At 38.6% G+C, this 18,938-nt stretch overlaps 1 protein-coding gene across 1 annotated transcript in view; it reads right to left on the reverse strand.

Moving 5' to 3' along the window:
- niban2b (niban apoptosis regulator 2b) overlaps positions 1 to 18,938 on the reverse strand; it is a 42,967-nt gene that overhangs the window by 12,313 nt on the left and 11,716 nt on the right. Inside the window, exons 3-6 of the mRNA XM_053610638.1 lie at positions 18,149 to 18,277; positions 16,666 to 16,771; positions 16,088 to 16,255; positions 3,504 to 3,619 (exon numbers count right to left, since the gene is read on the reverse strand). Of these exons, the coding sequence (XP_053466613.1) occupies positions 3,504 to 3,619; positions 16,088 to 16,255; positions 16,666 to 16,771; positions 18,149 to 18,277 (519 nt within the window). The remainder of the gene's footprint in view (positions 1 to 3,503; positions 3,620 to 16,087; positions 16,256 to 16,665; positions 16,772 to 18,148; positions 18,278 to 18,938) is intronic.

An 18,938-nucleotide genomic window follows, 5' to 3' on the forward strand; every position in this document is an offset into this window, starting at 1 on the left:
ACTGTACCAGTAAATGGACTTGAGAGTTGATTCATCAGAAGCCAGAAATATTAAGTCAATTGTGTTTCCAACCACCAGGCTGCGTTACATGACAGACTTAAAAATATACATTCTGTTGTATACGCTAACGCTAAATAATCAGTAGTTTTGGTTGGCGTCAGTTTCAAAATTCTTCCTTAAAGCCCCAAAACATCCCAAATCCTGCCCAGGATGGAATGCCTGCATCGTGGTGTAAGAGGCGGAGCTTTGATAACCGACTGACAACACGATTGACAGATAAATACCTCATTGTCCTGATGTACACCGGACACATTTTACTCAAACTGCTGAAACTATATTGTATTTTTAGTACTGAAAATTCACCAAATATTACACATATTGATCACACCAATATTATACTATTATTATTTCTAAACATTGTCAATGGAATTGTTACTCCAGTTTCAAAAATAGTTAATACCACAGTGCTGTTGAATTAGTTTTCTATAACAGAAGCGCGGTCAATAGTCCCAGCTGTAATTCAAATCACGAGTTTATTTTCAAAATCAGTCCTTCCAGGATTTCATGATTTTATGATCGCAGAAATTAACACGAAATCAAGAAAATGTCGCAATATTCACAGGAGCTTGCAATTTTTCAAAATTACCGCAGATTTGGGCCAAGGCGCATCATGTGACGTCATCAAAACTTGAAGCATTCAATATGCGCGCGCCGGACATGAGTACAGCTAAAAGGTCTCATTTACCAACAAACCACTGCGAAAGACAAAATTTTGTGCAACTGCAATTTCGCCAATTCAAGTAGTTTCCTGCAAAAAAAAAAAAAAAAAGCACAAAAAACTTCCAAATTTTAAAAAAAGCTGCAGCAAAATCAAGCATTTTCTGACCACAAACCCAAAACTAACTTGTTTTATTAAAACGTATCTATAAAATGTTCTTTAATAATAATAATTTTTAAAAATTGCTCACATTGCTGTGGTATAAGAGGAATAAAATGTGCCGTTACTGGAAAATAATCAACTTCAGGGTGGTAACAGTAGCTTCGCTTCATGTCACGCCACCCTGTTGTTGATGACTGTCCTACAACAGCACACCCTCTAGTGTTCTACTCTTTACTTTACCGCTTAAAAGCTACTTGATTTAAAAAATAAGAAAGCTGTTACTAGACAATTTAGACCAGTCATTAACTGATTCATGTAGACCTTGTGCTCTTCCATTAACAGCTTATAAAATGCACAGAACTCCTCACATTTAAATGCGTCAACATTTCTCACAGCCACGAAAACACACCTTTTGCACACAACTGCACATTTGTCTGAGGGACCTGATCCTGACCCTGATGGAAAAGAGCCTGCGGGGATCGCAGTCTCGCTCTTTCACCCACTAAAAATCATGCAGCGTATCCTTTCACAATAAGGGGAAACACGCTCTAAGCAGCCAAATAGGTTATAAATAACATATTGCTTCAAGTATGTGATGAAGCTTTAGGTCAGTGCTGTGTGGGGATATTAGCACAAAAGAAACCGTAAATGCCTCAACTTTCACTTCTCCTCACAAAGGAGGTGGGATCTGTATCACATGGTGCATACAGGAAATACAAAACCCAGGTAATTCCTGATAACCAGTGAGCCACACCCTTTTAATCACACTCACGTCTCTCTGAGTTTCACACAAAGCTCGGGGGGGGGGGGGGGGGGGACTGGGCTGCTTGATGTGGCTCATTAGAAGCTTTAATGACATTTATTTCTAGCCCATTAGGACCTGATTTATGGCAGTCTGAGTGAAGTGACCTCCGCGTACCCTTCCTTCCTACAGAAATGGTGGAGTATGAATGCAATGTGCAGAAGACAGTGTTTGTTTGTGAGAACAGAACGAGTGCGCATGTGTACATGTACTGCTAAACCCGAGAAGACCATATGCTCATGTACAAGTCAGGAACTACAAACATTATCTTCTGAAGTATAATATTGGTTGCCTGGAAGTTGATTACTTGCTAACGTAGTGTAAATAACATAGCAAGCTAGCTAGTTGAGTACATAAATACATACTAAGGAAAACTAACTAGAATGTGGATTTCCAGGAGGTAGACCATTAAGGAGGCATAGTTCTTATCTTGCAACTAACCAATGGAACACAACGTCACCAAAAAATGGCATGGGCGGATAGCATTTGAGCCTGGCAACTTTATTTCCTCTTGATGTGTTTAACTGTGAGGTGATGGTGCAAATACTTCTGCACTTTATCTAGTAACTAGGAATGAAAAACAAATGGACAGGGTGTGGAACGTGCTTGGTCTGGATTATTGATCTGTGCACCTGATACTGAATATTTCACAGTGGTTACTAAATGCCATGGTTTAACACAGTTGAAAAATAAACTGCGTAACGAACTAATTTAAAAATAGTAGATTTAAAACTGTACGAATTGATTAGTTAGTGCTTTTGTATGCACTTGGATTGCAACATTAAAACGTACTAAATGCGACCTTGCAGAAAACAAGCGATTGGGGTAGAGGAATTTCTGAAAATTAGCTCTTATATAAGCATGCTTTCTTGAACAAATAAATGACTAAATGAGCAAATAAACACAATATTTCCTATTTAATTATAATAAAGATTTTTTTGTCCATTTTCAATATTACAATATATAATATTTAATCCATTTTCCATACTGCTGATCCTACACAGGGTCGTGGAGAGCCTGGAGCCAATCCCAGGAAACTCCTGGGTGCCAACCCATCACAGGGCACAATCGTACACACATTCACATGCTTATTCACACACTATGGACAATTAGGAAATGCTAAAATCAGCCTACAATGCATGTCTTTGGACTGGAGGAGGAAACCGGAGTACCTGGAGGAAACCCCCAAAACACAGGGAGAACATGCAAACTCCACGCATTCAGGGCGGAGGCGGGATTCAAACCCCCAACCCTGGAGGTGCTAACCAAATGTGCTGTGATTAATTTGGCAAAAAAAAAAAGAAAGAAGTAAAAAAAGAAGAATAAAAACAAACAAAACTAATAGAATCCTAAGACAATCCCTGAAATGAACATTTGATATATGTCAGTACACCAAACACCAATGACAAGCATGCCTTTCTACATTCACACTCAAGAACTCCTGAGTACATCCATGTCAGCCTGGTATGTAATTCACTGTGTATGTATGGAAACAGCACTGCCAAGCTGCCACTGTTGGGCCCTTGAGAAACACCCTTAACCCTCTCTGCTCCAGGGGCGCTGTATCATGGCTGACCCTGTGCTCTGACCCAAACTTCCTAACAAGCTGGGATATGCAAAGAAATAATAATAATGCTATAATGTACGGTATGTGTGACAAATAAAGGCTTCTTCTCCTCCTAGACGTCTAGACTCAGATCAGACAGGAAAAGAAGCTCAAGAACATTCTAACCTAATCTTAAAACTAACAAAAAGCTAAACAAAATGGCAAATGACAAAAATAAAACTATAGTAAAACTGTTGTGAAGGTGTGTATGTTACCTGGGGAGGTACGCCACACATCATGTCCCAGGTGCCGTACTGGCCGTGGGCCTGGCGGTAAAGTCGCACTGCATCTGTAAACGCCGGGGTCTGAACCTTACATTCCTCTGACAGGCCTGAGAAAGAAATGGAGAAATGAACAGCTTAAGAATGAGATCATCATCATCATCATCATCATCATCATCATCTCCTCCCCACTATTAGTTTTCTGAAAATACCCAGCTGTGTTTAAATCCACCGTCTAGTCACAATATAGTGTCCGATTATTAGAGTGACATTTTGGACTCCTGATTAAAATCATACAGGCTCAAAAGATTAACTCAAAAGCTTTTTTTTTTTTTTTTTTTTTTTAAAAAAAGAAGTTTAAAAGGTGTGTTTACACCATTCCTCACCCCCCCCCCCCCACCCCCCACCTCCGCCCCTCCCCAACCCTCAGTGCATGTTTTAGATTTAGTCCTATAGCAAGTGGGCACCTTGTTTGTTTTTTTGGCCACACCTTTTTTGTAAAAGCACAGTCACGTGAAACTCTTTTTCTTGCCTCCCGACCAATCAGGCCTGGAGTTAGAGGGCAAGTGAGAAAAACAAACATTGAGGAGTGAATTCCAGTGAATATGAGGAGACACGGTGAACTGAAAATATTTTGTTACCAATATTCCACCATTGCAATATACAGGGTGATAAAAACAACAACAACAACAACAACAAACAACCTTAACACTTATGAAACACTACAACACCGTAACATTACAAAACAAGGGAAACTATTTACAGCCTGTAAAATGCATTTCGTAGCCATTTCACTAAAAATGACAAACAGCACTGTGAAGAAAAGAGAACTGCAATGAAAAGAAAAATATTGGCAGTACATGTTAAAACAACTCGTCTATTCTGGGACGTTCACTGGTACAGCTGTGGCTGCATCAAGTTGAACAAGCAGCTCATATTTTCTTGATTTTCTGTCTCCTAAGCTACAGCGAAGGCAAGCAACATCCTCATTGGCAGAGTTACTTCCTGAATATCTTTAACTGATTTACTAAACTCTCATTTTTAGCTTACTTATTACTGTTAGTAATAAATCTAATGTAGATAGCAAGCTGTACTCGTTGACTGATACTAGCTAGGACTGGTAAAAGCATTGTTATGGTTACAATGTACACATCACATGATCCCCTTTTCCATATCAGCACAAAAGATGCTCCAGCTAGCACTATTTAAGTGAGGGGGAGGGAAAAAGAAAAGAAAAAAAAAAAAAGAAAGAAAAAGGCAAGCATTTTAACAGTTCTAACGTTACAAAAGACTATTTCACTGTCAGAAGTGGTTCCAAGTACCCTAAAGGTTCTAAACCTTTAAGGGTTCCTACGGTAGGGATTTCTAAATGGAACTTTCTGTCTAAAGACCTGACCTATAATGCATTTGTGGATATTATCTGCGACTTCTTTTGAACAGGTGCAGTTTCACACAGTTGTTTATCTGCAGTAGAAAAAAAAAATCAAATAGGCCCAGAGGGGCTTCTTTGTTCTCTGGGGAAACTCCTAAAAACCCCTTCTATGTAGAACGCAAGAATTTGCTTTCAAAGTAGAACCCGCGTAGGAAACCTTTGAGGACAACACGTCCCCAGTCCGTTTTATTAATTGAAAAAATATATATATTTTTAAATAGAGTCCACCATTACATGATGATCCCTACATTACAGACTTACAAAAATAAATAAATAAATAAATAAAAGATTCTGTGCATTGTTTGAGTTGCTCGATGGAATAATTGTAGTGCACCACAATCCCCTGAGGAACCCTTTTATTGATCCTGACTACACAGTGTCTAGGGAATAATGAGCAGGGTGATGTTTCAAACAGGTTGTGGCTTAGTTCCCAAAAATGACCTAAATAGGGAAGTAAGAGCAATGGTATTTGAACATGTGTATTGGTATGAATAGCTGAAAGTGAAACTCTTTCTAACTCAAATCATGTGCACACACAATCACACATACAATCTCACACACAAACAAAAAAATTCTACATAGCATGACTACAGGACATTCCAGTTGTGGGAACTGCTGCCTCTGTGTCGGTCATGTGGAATTATCAGCTAAACAGTGCCACGGGTCTACATGCAAATTCAGCCTTCGTTGGAGGACTGAGAGTTTGAGACATTAAATAACTTCCAGATGTTGACTGTTTTCAACTGCTTTTGTATATTGATGGTTACAGCAAATATATATCCATAATTAAAATACCAGCTCGCAATCTTGTGTGTGTGTATGACTTGTGACAAAGAGGGGAAGTAAGTTGGAAGTGGGCTGGGTGTGGGGCCTGGAGGAGTGTAGACAGGAAGTTCACACACACACACACACACACACACACACACACACACACACACACACACACACACACACACACACTCACACATACATTCAGTTGTGCTGTGCTTTTGTATGTGTGTGTGTGTGTGTGTGTGTGTGGGTGGGTGGGTGTGGGTGGGTGTATATGTATGTGTGCATTCATGCATGGCAAAATGGCATATCCCGGAACATGGGCAGAGAAGAAAGCAAATATAAAGGGGTATTCAAATAAAATGTAAGTAGTAATGGTCCAATTACTTGTTTACAAAATTACCACTAAAAAAACAAACAAATGATGAAATAATGTGAAAACTCTTCCCATTCTGAGGTAACGTCTCTAATCCAATGAGCTGCCATCAGCTAAATAATTTAGCTCATGGTTTCATAAGTAGGAGTGAGAATCTGGGTGGTTTTACATATAATGACGATGACAGATTCAATTCATCTTTAAAAATATATCGATTTGGGGAACACGGTGGTGCACATTTGCCTGGCACCTCCGGGGCTGGGGGTTCGATTCCCACCACCGCCCTGCGTGTGTGGAGTTCTCCCCGAGCTTCAGGGGTTTCCTCCGGGTACTCTGGTTTCCTCCCCCAGTCCAAAGGCAAGCGTTGTAGGCTGTGTGGCATCCCTAAATTGTTGTGTGTGAATTCATAATAGAATATGAAGGTGTGTGCGCAGTTGTGCCCTTGGCTCCAGGCTCCCATGTGACCCTGTTTAGGATAAGTGGTATGGAAAAATGGACTGATCTATATAGATCAACAAGTTCAAAAGCTGCTACTACTACTACTACTACTACTACTACTACTACTAATAATAATAATAATATATATTTTATATATAGATAGATAGAGAGAGAGCACAAGAGAGAGCGAGTAAAGCTGTTAAGAGTGAATATATTTCAAAAACTGAAAAGTAATATACTTTAAGTAATTAATTACCATTTATTACAAAAGTTTCACTTCATGTTAGCATGCTTAAGGCAAATAAGTATGATAGTTTTTTTTTTTTTTTTTTTAAATATAAAATGTATGCCACTGGATAAAAAAAAAACTACAAAAGAACTGGGATTGTAACCATGGTCACATTAAACACTGCCAATCTAACAGAACATAAACTCAGATGCACGGTTCATGGCATAGGCACTATTTAGACCGTTTGTTCTACACATTATCAGTTCTTGTTAGTCTCAAAGCAAATTCCTGTCACTCTGTTTTCAAAGCAAATTCCTGTTGCCAAGTACAGATATTAGCCCGTTTAATCCCACCAGCCATAAACCTGAACGAAAGGTTGTAAAGCCTATAAAAAGATGTTTATTAATATTTAGTACTGACTATCCTGATAAGGATCCGGAGGCTATCCCGGGACCACTGGGTGTGAGGCAGAAATCCATGATACACACCGAAATACAATGTAGAGTATGTTTTTGGACAGTGGGTGGAAACCAGAGAACCCAGAGGAAAACCACGGACATGTAACAAGAACCTGAGAAACTCTTCACATACAATACTCCAAGCGCATGATCAAACCCAGAACCCTGGAGCTGTCAGGCAGCAACAATACTCACTGCACCATCCAGTTTTCTATGTGCTTTGGTTTTTTTTGTTTGTTTGTTTTTTACTGAAAGATAAGCTATATTGGTTTCAAATGATCATTTTGGTGCAAGTGGTCACATGACCAGAGTTATTTACTTTACACATGTACCTGGCAGCTCTGTGAAAGGAAAATTACTCAACACCTTGATTGTAAACACAGATACAGCTACCATATTTGGTGCATATAATCGTTAAAGGGATATGAATGTTATGGATATTAAGTGGATATAAATCTCTCTCACAGGAAATGGAAACGTGAACGGTGACGTTAGTGTCCGCTGGGATTACGTATGGCTTCTTGCATTTACACCATTAGCTGATAATCCTATTTATCCTCACTGCCCACATTGTATGCACCAATTAGTAAGGTTATACGAGGTCTTATTATCTTTGAATCACTATTAATTGTTTAATGAACATACTGTATAAGTTACTGTAAGGTCTAAAAGATCTTTAAACAACCGAGTTAAACTGACCAACTGACTTTGTCCTCACATATTTTAAAAGGGGAAAATTAGATCATCAAGGGGCTTAATAGGATTCCTAATTTATTGCACATAACTAGATTTACTCAAATTTCAACATGTATTTATTTTGTGTTTCAGCTGTGGGGTCAAGTCAGATACATGCCTAATTATTCATGACTGTAGCTGCATTCGGATCCTTACGCTCGCCCGTTTTTCCTGCTTCCAACACATCAACTTTGAGAACTGACTTTTCTTTTGCTGCCGAATATAGGTAGCAGGTGCCATTGTAATAAAATAATCAAAATGTTACTCCATTCACCTCAGTGTTTTTAATGTGGTTTGAATTATTTTAACAATTGAAAAATCGCTGTGCTACGAGAGGAATAAAAACCTTCGCTTCATGCGAGTCCACATCACACCATCAATGCGTTGATTATTTTCCTATAACCACACAGCTCGTCGGTTTCATTTCTCACTTAACCCAACTGAACTCATCAAATAGTCAAACCATCATGAGTGAAATCATGTGCTAGACTTGGAGAATCCTTTGAGTCAAGAGTTTCTCCGATATCCCTCCCTCAAGTTTGCCAGCATATTTTTGAAGCCCAGCTGCATTTCAACAATAACACGACCCCTTGTTCAGTTCAGAAGAGCCGCTGAGAAAGTCGAGCCCGGGCCAAACATGCCGCTGGAATGACTGATACCGCCACATTCCACTGCGTGTACTTCATGTATTGAGTTACACATTGCATTCGGGTGTTTAAAGAGAGAAGCAAGGGGAGTCATGCAGTTGTGCAGATTTTTCACACAGACCTGCATGACTCATAAAACCCACTCCTGATTCATGCCTTCAGTTTCCCCATTAAATTCCCAGAAAATACTCATTTATTATTTTATAGCATTACAACTTCACTTCCCAGGAGTTTCTATTTAAATAAGGGCCACTCATCACAGCTGTACTTGTCTAATAACCTACAGTACTAGCTTAATGTGCATCATAAAACACTTTTCATACGTTTAAAAAGGTACGACCTGATCGTTTATAAAATCACTCCCATCATCATAAGAGCCTGTCAGGACCATTCCACTGCTCAATTACATTTCATGACATTCACACTTTTAAAATGATAAATCCATATTTAAAATGTTCTGCTTTTTAATCATGCAGCATAAATCTGTCTCACTGCGCTTTGCGAGGTTTTTATTCACCAAGAAATGCTTGATGAAAGACAAGTCTTTTTAAAAAATAAATAAATAAATAAAAATTAATGCCATACATTCAGATTTATTTAAAAGCTTTGTATTAATAATTCAATCATATAATTAAATACAAAAAAGTGGGGGTCCTAAAAGCAATACTGCTTACCATAGCAATACTATAACCTCCGTTATAGGCTACAGTCCCCTCCGAAAGTATTGGAACAGCAAGGCCAATTCTATTGCTTGCGCTATACATTGAACACTTGGGTTTGAGATGAAAAGATGAATAGGAGATGATGGAGTAGAATTTCAACTTTCATTTCCAGATATTTACATTTAAGTGTGTTAATCAACTTAAAACATGGCAACTTTGGTGGCGTCCAATTTTTAGGTGAGCAAAAGTATAGGAACAGAGAGTCTTAAAGTAAATAACAATATTTAGTTGCACATCCCGTGCTTGCAGTAACTGTATGAAAATATGACCCACCGACGTCATCATGCTTTCCCAGCTTTATACTGCAGCTTCTTTCAGTTGTTTGTTTTGAAGGGTTTCTCCCTTCAATTTCCTCTTCACGAGGTGAACTGCATGCTCAACTAGGTTAAGGTCTATTACTTGACTTGGCCAGTCTAAAACCTTCTATTCCCCCCCACCATGATCTGCTGTCTCATATTCATGGGAGAATTGGTCTTGCTGTTCCAATACTTTCAGATGGGACCGTATATATTCGGGGTAAGAACATCAGAAGCACAGAATCTGATTAGATTTCAGTTCAGCGTGGAAAAATCGTATAAATTCTTGATATGATGCATCTGGATTATTTTTTAATTTACTTTTTCATTTAAATAATTTAGAAAGAAAATTTAATAAATGGACTTTTTAAATTTTTTTTTAGATTTTTATATATATATATATATATATATATATATATATATATATATATATATATATATATATATATATATATATAAAAGAGAACAAAGTACGTGTCCTAAGTAAGGACATGTAAGGATTAAAATACGCTGACGTGCTGTTATAAGAAAATAATCAACAAGCTGATGATCATGAAGTGTTTTGTACGTCTTATTCCACAGCAGGTTGCCAATGATAATTTGATCATAAAAAAAAAAATCAAACATTTTATAGATTTACAGTTTATAGTGGAACGTCTGCAAAACAAGTGTGTTCCTGTTGTGACTCCGGTTATAAAAGTTACAAAATAGTCGTTCCTGCACCAGAAGAGTGTGATGTTCAGCATTTTGAACACTTTCCCAAGAAGGAAAATTGAAAGTTGCAATTTCCGACCAATCAGAATTGAGAATTCAATAGTACTGTGATAAGAGAGATTCTTTACTGTAATTAGTTCATTATCAACAGGCATTACCAGACATAACATTTCTATTTCTGTACTCCATGGACACTCCACACACTGCATTGTTACTACATGTAGCATACTTCGGTTCTCTCCATTTTGCACTACCCGTAGACTTCTATGTATTTCTTATCCATTTTGTATTTTTAAATGCACAGTCTAAGGAGGAGTAGCCCAGGTTTTCATTTCACTGCATGTTATGTTATATACTGTATATAATGGTGTATGTGAAAAATAAAATCTTGAATCCTGAATCTAACAATTAAGGATACAATAATGATTTTGCACTTATTCTTAAGAAAGCATTTGGTTTCACCTTCCCTGGTTGATGTCATACAAGTTTATACTGCAGCCCTAAAGCTAATGTTAGGTGTGTCTGTAGCACAATAATATAGTAGGCTTGATACCAAAACTTCAAAGTAAAACATTTGGATTCAGATTTTAATTTGGCAAGCCTCCAACCTAAGCATCCACGCTCTACATTGCATGTCCGAGCGGCTGTGTAATTCACACAAGCAACAGAATTATGAGCTCTTAAACATGACTCGTGAACTTAATTATGACTTAATCCTCCAACAAACACCCACAACAATACAAGAAGAAAAGGAAGTGGACATCACTGGGTGAGACACAGTCATGATTATGTGTCAGTCATACAAAACATCTCAAACAGTGCTATGGAGATGAGCTAAAAACAAAAAAAAAAAACTCTGAAAAACAAAGGGCTTCCTTTTTGTTGGCACTGAGTAAAACCACTAGGGCTGAGTTATAGGGCTTTGCCTCTTTTTTTGCCTGAACATGTTGCATCAAGTGTGTGCTGTAGAGCTTAAAGCTTTAAGGGATAGTAGAGGTGAGCAGACACTGCAGATATTACACACACACTCACTTCATAGCACCTTCAGTAAAGTGTGCCTAGTGCTGCCAGTTTGGCACAGTTCCTCCGAGTGCGTGTGCGCATGTGTGTACACATCAGAGCCGGGCACGAGTTTCTAAACAGCAACAGAAACGTGGATCTAGATTACATTATTTAGATCTTTCAAATGGAACTTAAGCCTCTTTCACACAAGCATGTAGCGATTCAGCAGTAATTAATCAGAGAGTGAAATCCAGGAAAGATTCATGCAGACACTTAGAGGATGCCATGATGACTATTTTATCATCTTTTGTGATGGCTGGATAAAAAACACTGAAGTGAAAAGAAGCACAAACAGGGAAAAAAAAAAAAGAAAAACAAAAAAGCCTTAAGTCAATAAAAGAATAGAAAAAGGGGGGTGGGTAAAAATTGAGATCTCACTCCAGGCCTTTTTTGGGAAAATATGTCCTTCAAAACACACACACACACACACACACACACACACAAACACACTTTTCCCAGTGCCAGTGTGCATTCCCTTCTCTGTAACCTCCCACCCAGACAGAACGAAGGAATCTGAACTCCAGCAGAGAGGCAGAGTAGGAAAAAAACAAAAACATTTAGCTCTAGAATTTATAGAGCAGCAAGCCACAAAGCTAGAAAGGCCGGCGCTTGTATTTTCTCTCATGCCGAAACTGTTCCCAGCAAACATTTGACGAGGCAGTATAATAGTCCAGCAGCATGCTGTAAACGTTAATACAGCTGATGCACTGCCCAAAGAACATCATATAAAGCGTTGCTCAGCCCTAATAGTTTCATTGTCGAGCTACTGATTGGTATTAGCTGGGAGGCTGAAGCCTATTCACTCTGACTGTAATCTATTTCATGTCTGAATTAATGGCACAATTAACAAGGTCAAGTCACATGCACATATCACAAGGTCTCATTGAAGACATAAGATTAATCTGGTAAAACCACATACGAACACGTCCGCACACACACACACACACACACACACACACACACACACACACACACACACACACACACACTAGTGCTGTGCCATATCGTATCGTCCAATTCCTGCCCGTGATAAGAAATTGTCATCCTGCAATATTGTCGATGACGTGTTTACAAGCCAATGTGGGCATCTCGCACGTAGAACGAGAACAAGCACGGCAGGAGGCAGAGTTCCAACCCAAGACGAAAAAGAATTAATCCCCCCAAAAGGAGCTTCCTCCGTAAAATGGAAGTGGCTCAGATAAAGAATATTAGATGTGAATCAAACGTCTGTGATTTGTAAAGTGTGTCAAAAACCCGTATAAAAGGGTGGAAACATCAAATTTGTTCCACCACCACAAGCAAAAACACTGCACTGTATGCCGATGTGACTTGTCGCCAAAAAGATAGTGTTGAATGTTACTATTTTCATAGTCATTTATATCATAACCGCAAAAGATACTGTGAAATATCGTGATATAGTTTAAGTCTAATACGTACAAAGACGTAAAGGCATATAGACGTTCATGATTTCTGATTTCTTTTAAATGTTTAAAGTCTGTAATGCTCATCTGGGTTCATGTCATGTTTCCTCTGAATACCAAACACGATAAACTGAAACGTTGTAACAAACAAACAAACTGAAACCACTAACTCTCCACTCTCCTCTTGTGTAATTCGTACTTTGATTTGTATTTTGTGACGACATTTTACGTCATCACTGCTGTTGACGTGCGTCAAAAAAAGCAGCCTGAAAAATGCAAATATCAGCCCAAAGTTAGCGGATGTTTCACTCTGTGTAATCACTTCACACGACCGTCACGGACAGGCTGCAGGAATCTACAGTCTGGGCTAGAAAGAAATCAGACCAATCCTGGGTTCTGCATTCGGTGTATTTTTTCTTACGACCAGCGGTGGTGCTGTGTCACCCGATTCCAAAAAAGTCCAATATAATCCATGTTAAGACATTTCTTATAAATAATATGACATGGACGACAAAAATGTAACCTTACACTGACGTATTTTTATCGTGGAAAGGCTGCTATCATTTTCTGTTACTTAAAAAAAAAAAAAAAAAAAGTAGATGGAAAAGTAGGTATCCCAATAATTCAATTAAGAGCGAGAAAGTATCCAAAGTAGAATGTTACTCATAATCCAGGCTCATTCTTATTGTCAAAACAAGCAGTTATGATGACAGAGATGCCTCATTGATGCTAAGTCACTGGTTTCGTTCATAAAGATATGCAGATACCAATAAACTAACAAATCCCTAGTGAAGCAAACTGAATTTTTTTTTATTTTTATAAAATTTAAAAACATAACAAATAAAAGGCCGAACGTAGCAAAGTATAATAGTGTGTGAAATTGATCGTTATACTAAAGTTAAACATACAATTCAATAAATATGCTGCTGATTGGATTGGATAATATTACATCGTACTATTGGTCAATTTTTTTTTAACCATCTGTACATGTTGCACGGTAAATAAAAAAAAAAAAATTAAGAAAAAAAATTATGCAAAGGCAAAGCAATTCCATTTTAATGCTAGATTACAGAAAAAATATAAATTGTATACCTTTTAAATAGTTAATACTAATGAATTGTGCTTAATAAGATGTGGTACATTAGCTAAAAAGGTCAAATGTCAATCCTGGTTTCAGGATATCTTCAAGTAACAGTTATAAATGAATGAAATGTGGGAAAGATTCATATATTCAGACCTATGGTTGACAAGTGTGGGCTTGTTTATGTGTTACTCAGAAAAACTGCTGTCAGTCAGCTCACTGTGAGAACGGGAGGCAATTCCGAAAAGCGTCTCAGTAGCAATAACAAGACTTGCAACACGCTGGGCCAAGATTCACCAAACACCGTGTTTAGACAAGACAAGACGATCACTTTCGCAAACGGCATGACAGGGTGGCACGGAGAGATACTGACATTTCCTATTATATAAACTGTAACAGCTCTCTTTTCAGTGCCACTCAATCTGAAAGATGAAATATACACCGATGATCTAAAAGCAAACATTATTTTTAATTACATTTCATTTAATATATAACAAATAAGATTACAAACTTAATACGACCAAAATATTGTGTCCATCTCCAGATTAGCCTTGATTTATAACTTTCAGACGCCCCACCCACCAAGCAGTTATTCTATGTTTAACAATAATATCCTTCATTTTATATAAAATGACATACATGTATCTATAAAAACACATGAACTTCCCACCTAAAGCTACATTTTTAACCTAATATATTTATGGAAAAACTACATTAATGAGAATTTACCAAAGAATTATACACTTAACGTCCAGTTTATTAGACCCGTACACCTGCTCAGTCATGCAATTCTCCCGTCTGGCAAATCAAGTGGTAGCAGAGCAATACATAAAATCATGCAGACACAGGTCAAGAGCTTCAGTTAATGTTCACATCAACCATCAGAATGGTGAAAAAAGTGATCTCAGTGACTTAAACCGTTGTGTGGTTGGTGGTGGTTGTTGAGTATTTCAGAACCTGCTGATTTTCTGGGATTTGCGCGCACACACACGCACGCACGCGCACACGCGCGCACACACACACACACAAGTCTCTAGAGTTCACGCAGAATGGTGGAAAACATAATATATCCAGCGAAATGGCTTGTTGATGAGCGATATCAGAGGAGAATGACCAGACTGGTTTGACAGGACAGGAAGTCTCAAATACACACTCTGAGCAGTTGATTGTAAAAATGTCACCTGTCCAGTTTTGGTGTGCCTGTGCCCACTCTAGCCTCAGATTCCTGTTTGCAGCCAACAGGACTGGACCTCGATGTGGTCTTCTGCCGTTGTAGCCCATTCTCCTCAAGGTTCACCATTCTGAAATGCTTTTCTGCTCATCACGGTTATATAGAATGGTTATTTCATTAACTGCAGCCTTCCTGTCAGCTCGAGCCAGTCTAGTCATTTTCCTCCGACATGCCCAGAAGTGGTGCTTACTGGATGTTTCTGAAATATTCCGACCAGCCTGTCTGGCACCAACAACCACGCCATGGTCAAAGTCACATTATTCCCCCCATTCTGATGTTTAACGTGAACATTAACTGAAGCTCTTGACCCATTTCTGTAGGATTTTATGTATTGCTCTACTGCCACATGATTGACCAATTGAATGATTACATGAACGTGCAGGTGTACCTAATAAAGTGGATAGTGAGTGTGTAGTTAAAGTTTATTGGGATAAAAAATGTCAGTCTTCTAGGAATAATTAAACAATGAAAGTTTCAGAATCTAAAATGTTAGTGTAACATTAATGACATTTTAGAGGTGATGATTCAAACAAGCACCGATTCCTGCATGCTTACAGTACTGTACATACTGATCTCATCTTCATGTTCTCTCTCTCTCTCTCGCGCTCTCTCAGCCTTGAGCTACAGAATTTATCTATTCTCCAGCATGTGAAAGGAAAGGCATGCAAAGCTCTGATCACATTTCCCTCCTGTTAAAATGCTGCTGTCAAAAAACTCCCGTGGCCTGTAATGTAATCCAGCGTTATCACCGTAATCTACTGTCTGCATTATTTGATTCATCGTTGTAGACATAAAGGGTCATGATGAAATGAGATAAGCAGTCAAGCCAAGTCTTGGCACATGGGGCTCACAGAAGACATTACTCAGATTCGGGCACGTAATGAGGCACATCAAAGAAAAAAGTCCCGCTGTATTTTCCACATGCGTATTTGAAATACACTGCATCATCTTATTCAGTGACTCACCGTTGTTGGTGTGTCGGATGCAATCCTGAAACACAGCGTGCCACTTCTCCTGCTCTTTCTCTGTGGCTGCGCAGAAGTAGTGATGGCGTGCGTACGGGTGCCACAGGATGACCGGGAACTGTGTAGCACATTTCAGGAAAGGAGAACTGCCCACTTTGGCTTTTACATCTTGGCGAGGAAGGGAGAAAAAAAATAAAATAAAAATACAGAAATGTAAATGAATAAAAAACAGTTTGTCATCGTTATAACAGCTTCAGTTGGTGTAGGATGGTCAAGGGCCATGCCCCATATGATTACATACTACATTACCAGGACTTCTCTCACTCCCTTGTGCCCCATTTCTCAATCTGCAACCCTTCATCTTATTTCTCTCACTTTTGTTACCCACAATTCACACCACTAGCACATTTTCAGCTTGCTTCACTCAAGACACACTACTTTGGCCACTAATAGGGGCTCTTGATAAAATCTTGCGTATACTATCAGCTTAATGAATGTCTGTCAGTCCTATGAGGCATGGACGGAAACACACATTCCGCCCCCACAAGAGTTGTTGCTTAAATTTCTTACTGTCTTACCAGGAAGGCTGGTGTCCAGGAGCTCCAGGTACTTATCCATTGAGATCAGCACTTTGTAACCAGCACAGTTGATACTTCCTTTGGGTTGAAGGCCTCGATCATGGGCCTGGATACAAATAAACACAATCACAGTTAGACCGCTGGAACTTAGCTGTTAAGAATCAGCACCTCCAGTATAGAGTCAGTATTACATGGTGCCTTTATAGTTTCTTAGACTATGTTTACTTGAATTAAAGGTTAGATTTCCCTCATATTTTCACAACCCTTTTTTACTCATCTCTACCAAGGGTGCCAATAATTCCAATAAGTTGACTGTATAGCATTAGACATATTGTATTCAAATTTATCACAGTTCCTGTGTTTTTCTGAAAAACAAAGCCCTAAATTAAGCTTGTGTATGGTGTGTTCTTTCCAGTGGAGGAAAAGACAGGGTAGAACAGGTGACTGAGCACTGATACACTGTAATAATGAAGGCTGAAGTCACACAATGCAATATTTACAGAAGTGAGTTAAAGCATTGCCTCAGCTGGGTAAGTTGGCATTGGCATCATGTTGGCTTAGCTGGTTGCTCAACAAATGAAATGTTGAATTAGTGATGTGTGACATTACATTGCTGCATCCGGGATGACTATGACATGAATAAAAACCGGTGTTTATACTTTAAAAAAACAAAAAAAAAAAAAGTTTTTGTTTTGAGTCCCAAAATGACTCATGGGAATTAATGCAGCCAACAACGGGACATGTCTTTACACTAGACTTAATGAAACACCGGTTGCAACAGGAAAAGTTTGACAAACGGGCGTTTGTAAATTGTTTTAAGTTACAGGAAGCAGCAAAAACACACACGTACACAAAAAAAACACAACACAATGATTGAGACTTCACATTTTACAATTTCGTACCTGGTAGATACGGTATAGACATTTCACATACGGACAGGTGACAAATTAAAGCAAAAACGTTATATTGTGGGGGGGCATTTATTTAATTTGCTGGCATGGTTTCAGTCCACTTAGGATGAAGTGCCACTGCACATCTCCTGATAGATCACCTTTACTCTACAACAAAACAATTCTATCCTGATGGGTGTGGTCTCTTCAGGACGACTCCACCCACAACCACAGAGGCTCACTGAATGGTTTGATGAGCATGAAAATTATGTTTTGTCTTCACAGTGACCAGAACTTAATCCAGTGGAAGATTCTGGAGTGACTTTTTAAACAGCACTCACCACTTCCATAATCAAAACACCAACTGAGGGAATATCTTTTGGAAGAAAGGTGTTCATCACTCCCGTACAGTTCCAGAGACTTGTAGAATATATGCCAAGGCATACTGAAGGTCTTCTCACAGCGCATGGTGGACAAACACCTTACTAACACACCTTTGGTGTTTTTTTGTGTGTTTTTTTCCATTTGTCCCCTGTGTGTATGTGTATATAAATAAATTGTCTTTGTTCTTGCACCCCCCAAATGCAGGTTACCTGTTTGCTTTCATAATAGCTGATCGTGTACGAATCTGGGACGAAGAGAAAACGATTCCTCCATTTTTTGTTTTCCTCGATATACTGAAGCAGCATCCCTGAGAAGATGGACTTGTTCTCTAGAGGCACCTGGAAACATTGCAAGAGCACAATAAGAGTAAATTATAATCCATTCTGCTCCATTACAGAACTTCAGAATGTTATTTACAAAAGAAATTATGCTTTGTTTCCCCCGTAATTATACAGTACAAGTACACAGACATTTGCACTGGGAGTATTTAAGCCTGAACTTTGTTTATATAAATGTGTACCAACCCACTGACAGACACTTTCCCCTTAACTTTCATCCAATCATGTGACTAACACTAACACACACACACACACACACACACACACACACACACACACACACACACACACACACACACACACGATAATTGGCTCAAATGAACAAATCTTCAAGAGGAATAAACGGTACACACTTTTCATCTTTATGCTTCCCAAAATAGATCATTTCAAATCATTACAACTAATCTATGCTAAAAATGTCTTTATTATGTTTTGGAATGTTACTAAAACCTAAATACATATCTACACATTTAGGGAAAGAGCATGCATGAATGTGCATATTATATGAATTGTTGATAGACCAAGAGAATGGATTGTGACTTGTGTTTACTGACAGTGCTAGCTGCTAGAGCAGAGGTCATCATCTGGAGGACTAGGGTGAGGAGGAAGAGGAGGAAGAAGAAGAACTAGCCAAAAGTTCAGCGACTCTAGTTGTGTGTTT

Source organism: Ictalurus furcatus, chromosome 22 (assembly GCF_023375685.1).
Source record: "Ictalurus furcatus strain D&B chromosome 22, Billie_1.0, whole genome shotgun sequence".
Lineage (NCBI taxonomy): Eukaryota > Metazoa > Chordata > Actinopteri > Siluriformes > Ictaluridae > Ictalurus > Ictalurus furcatus.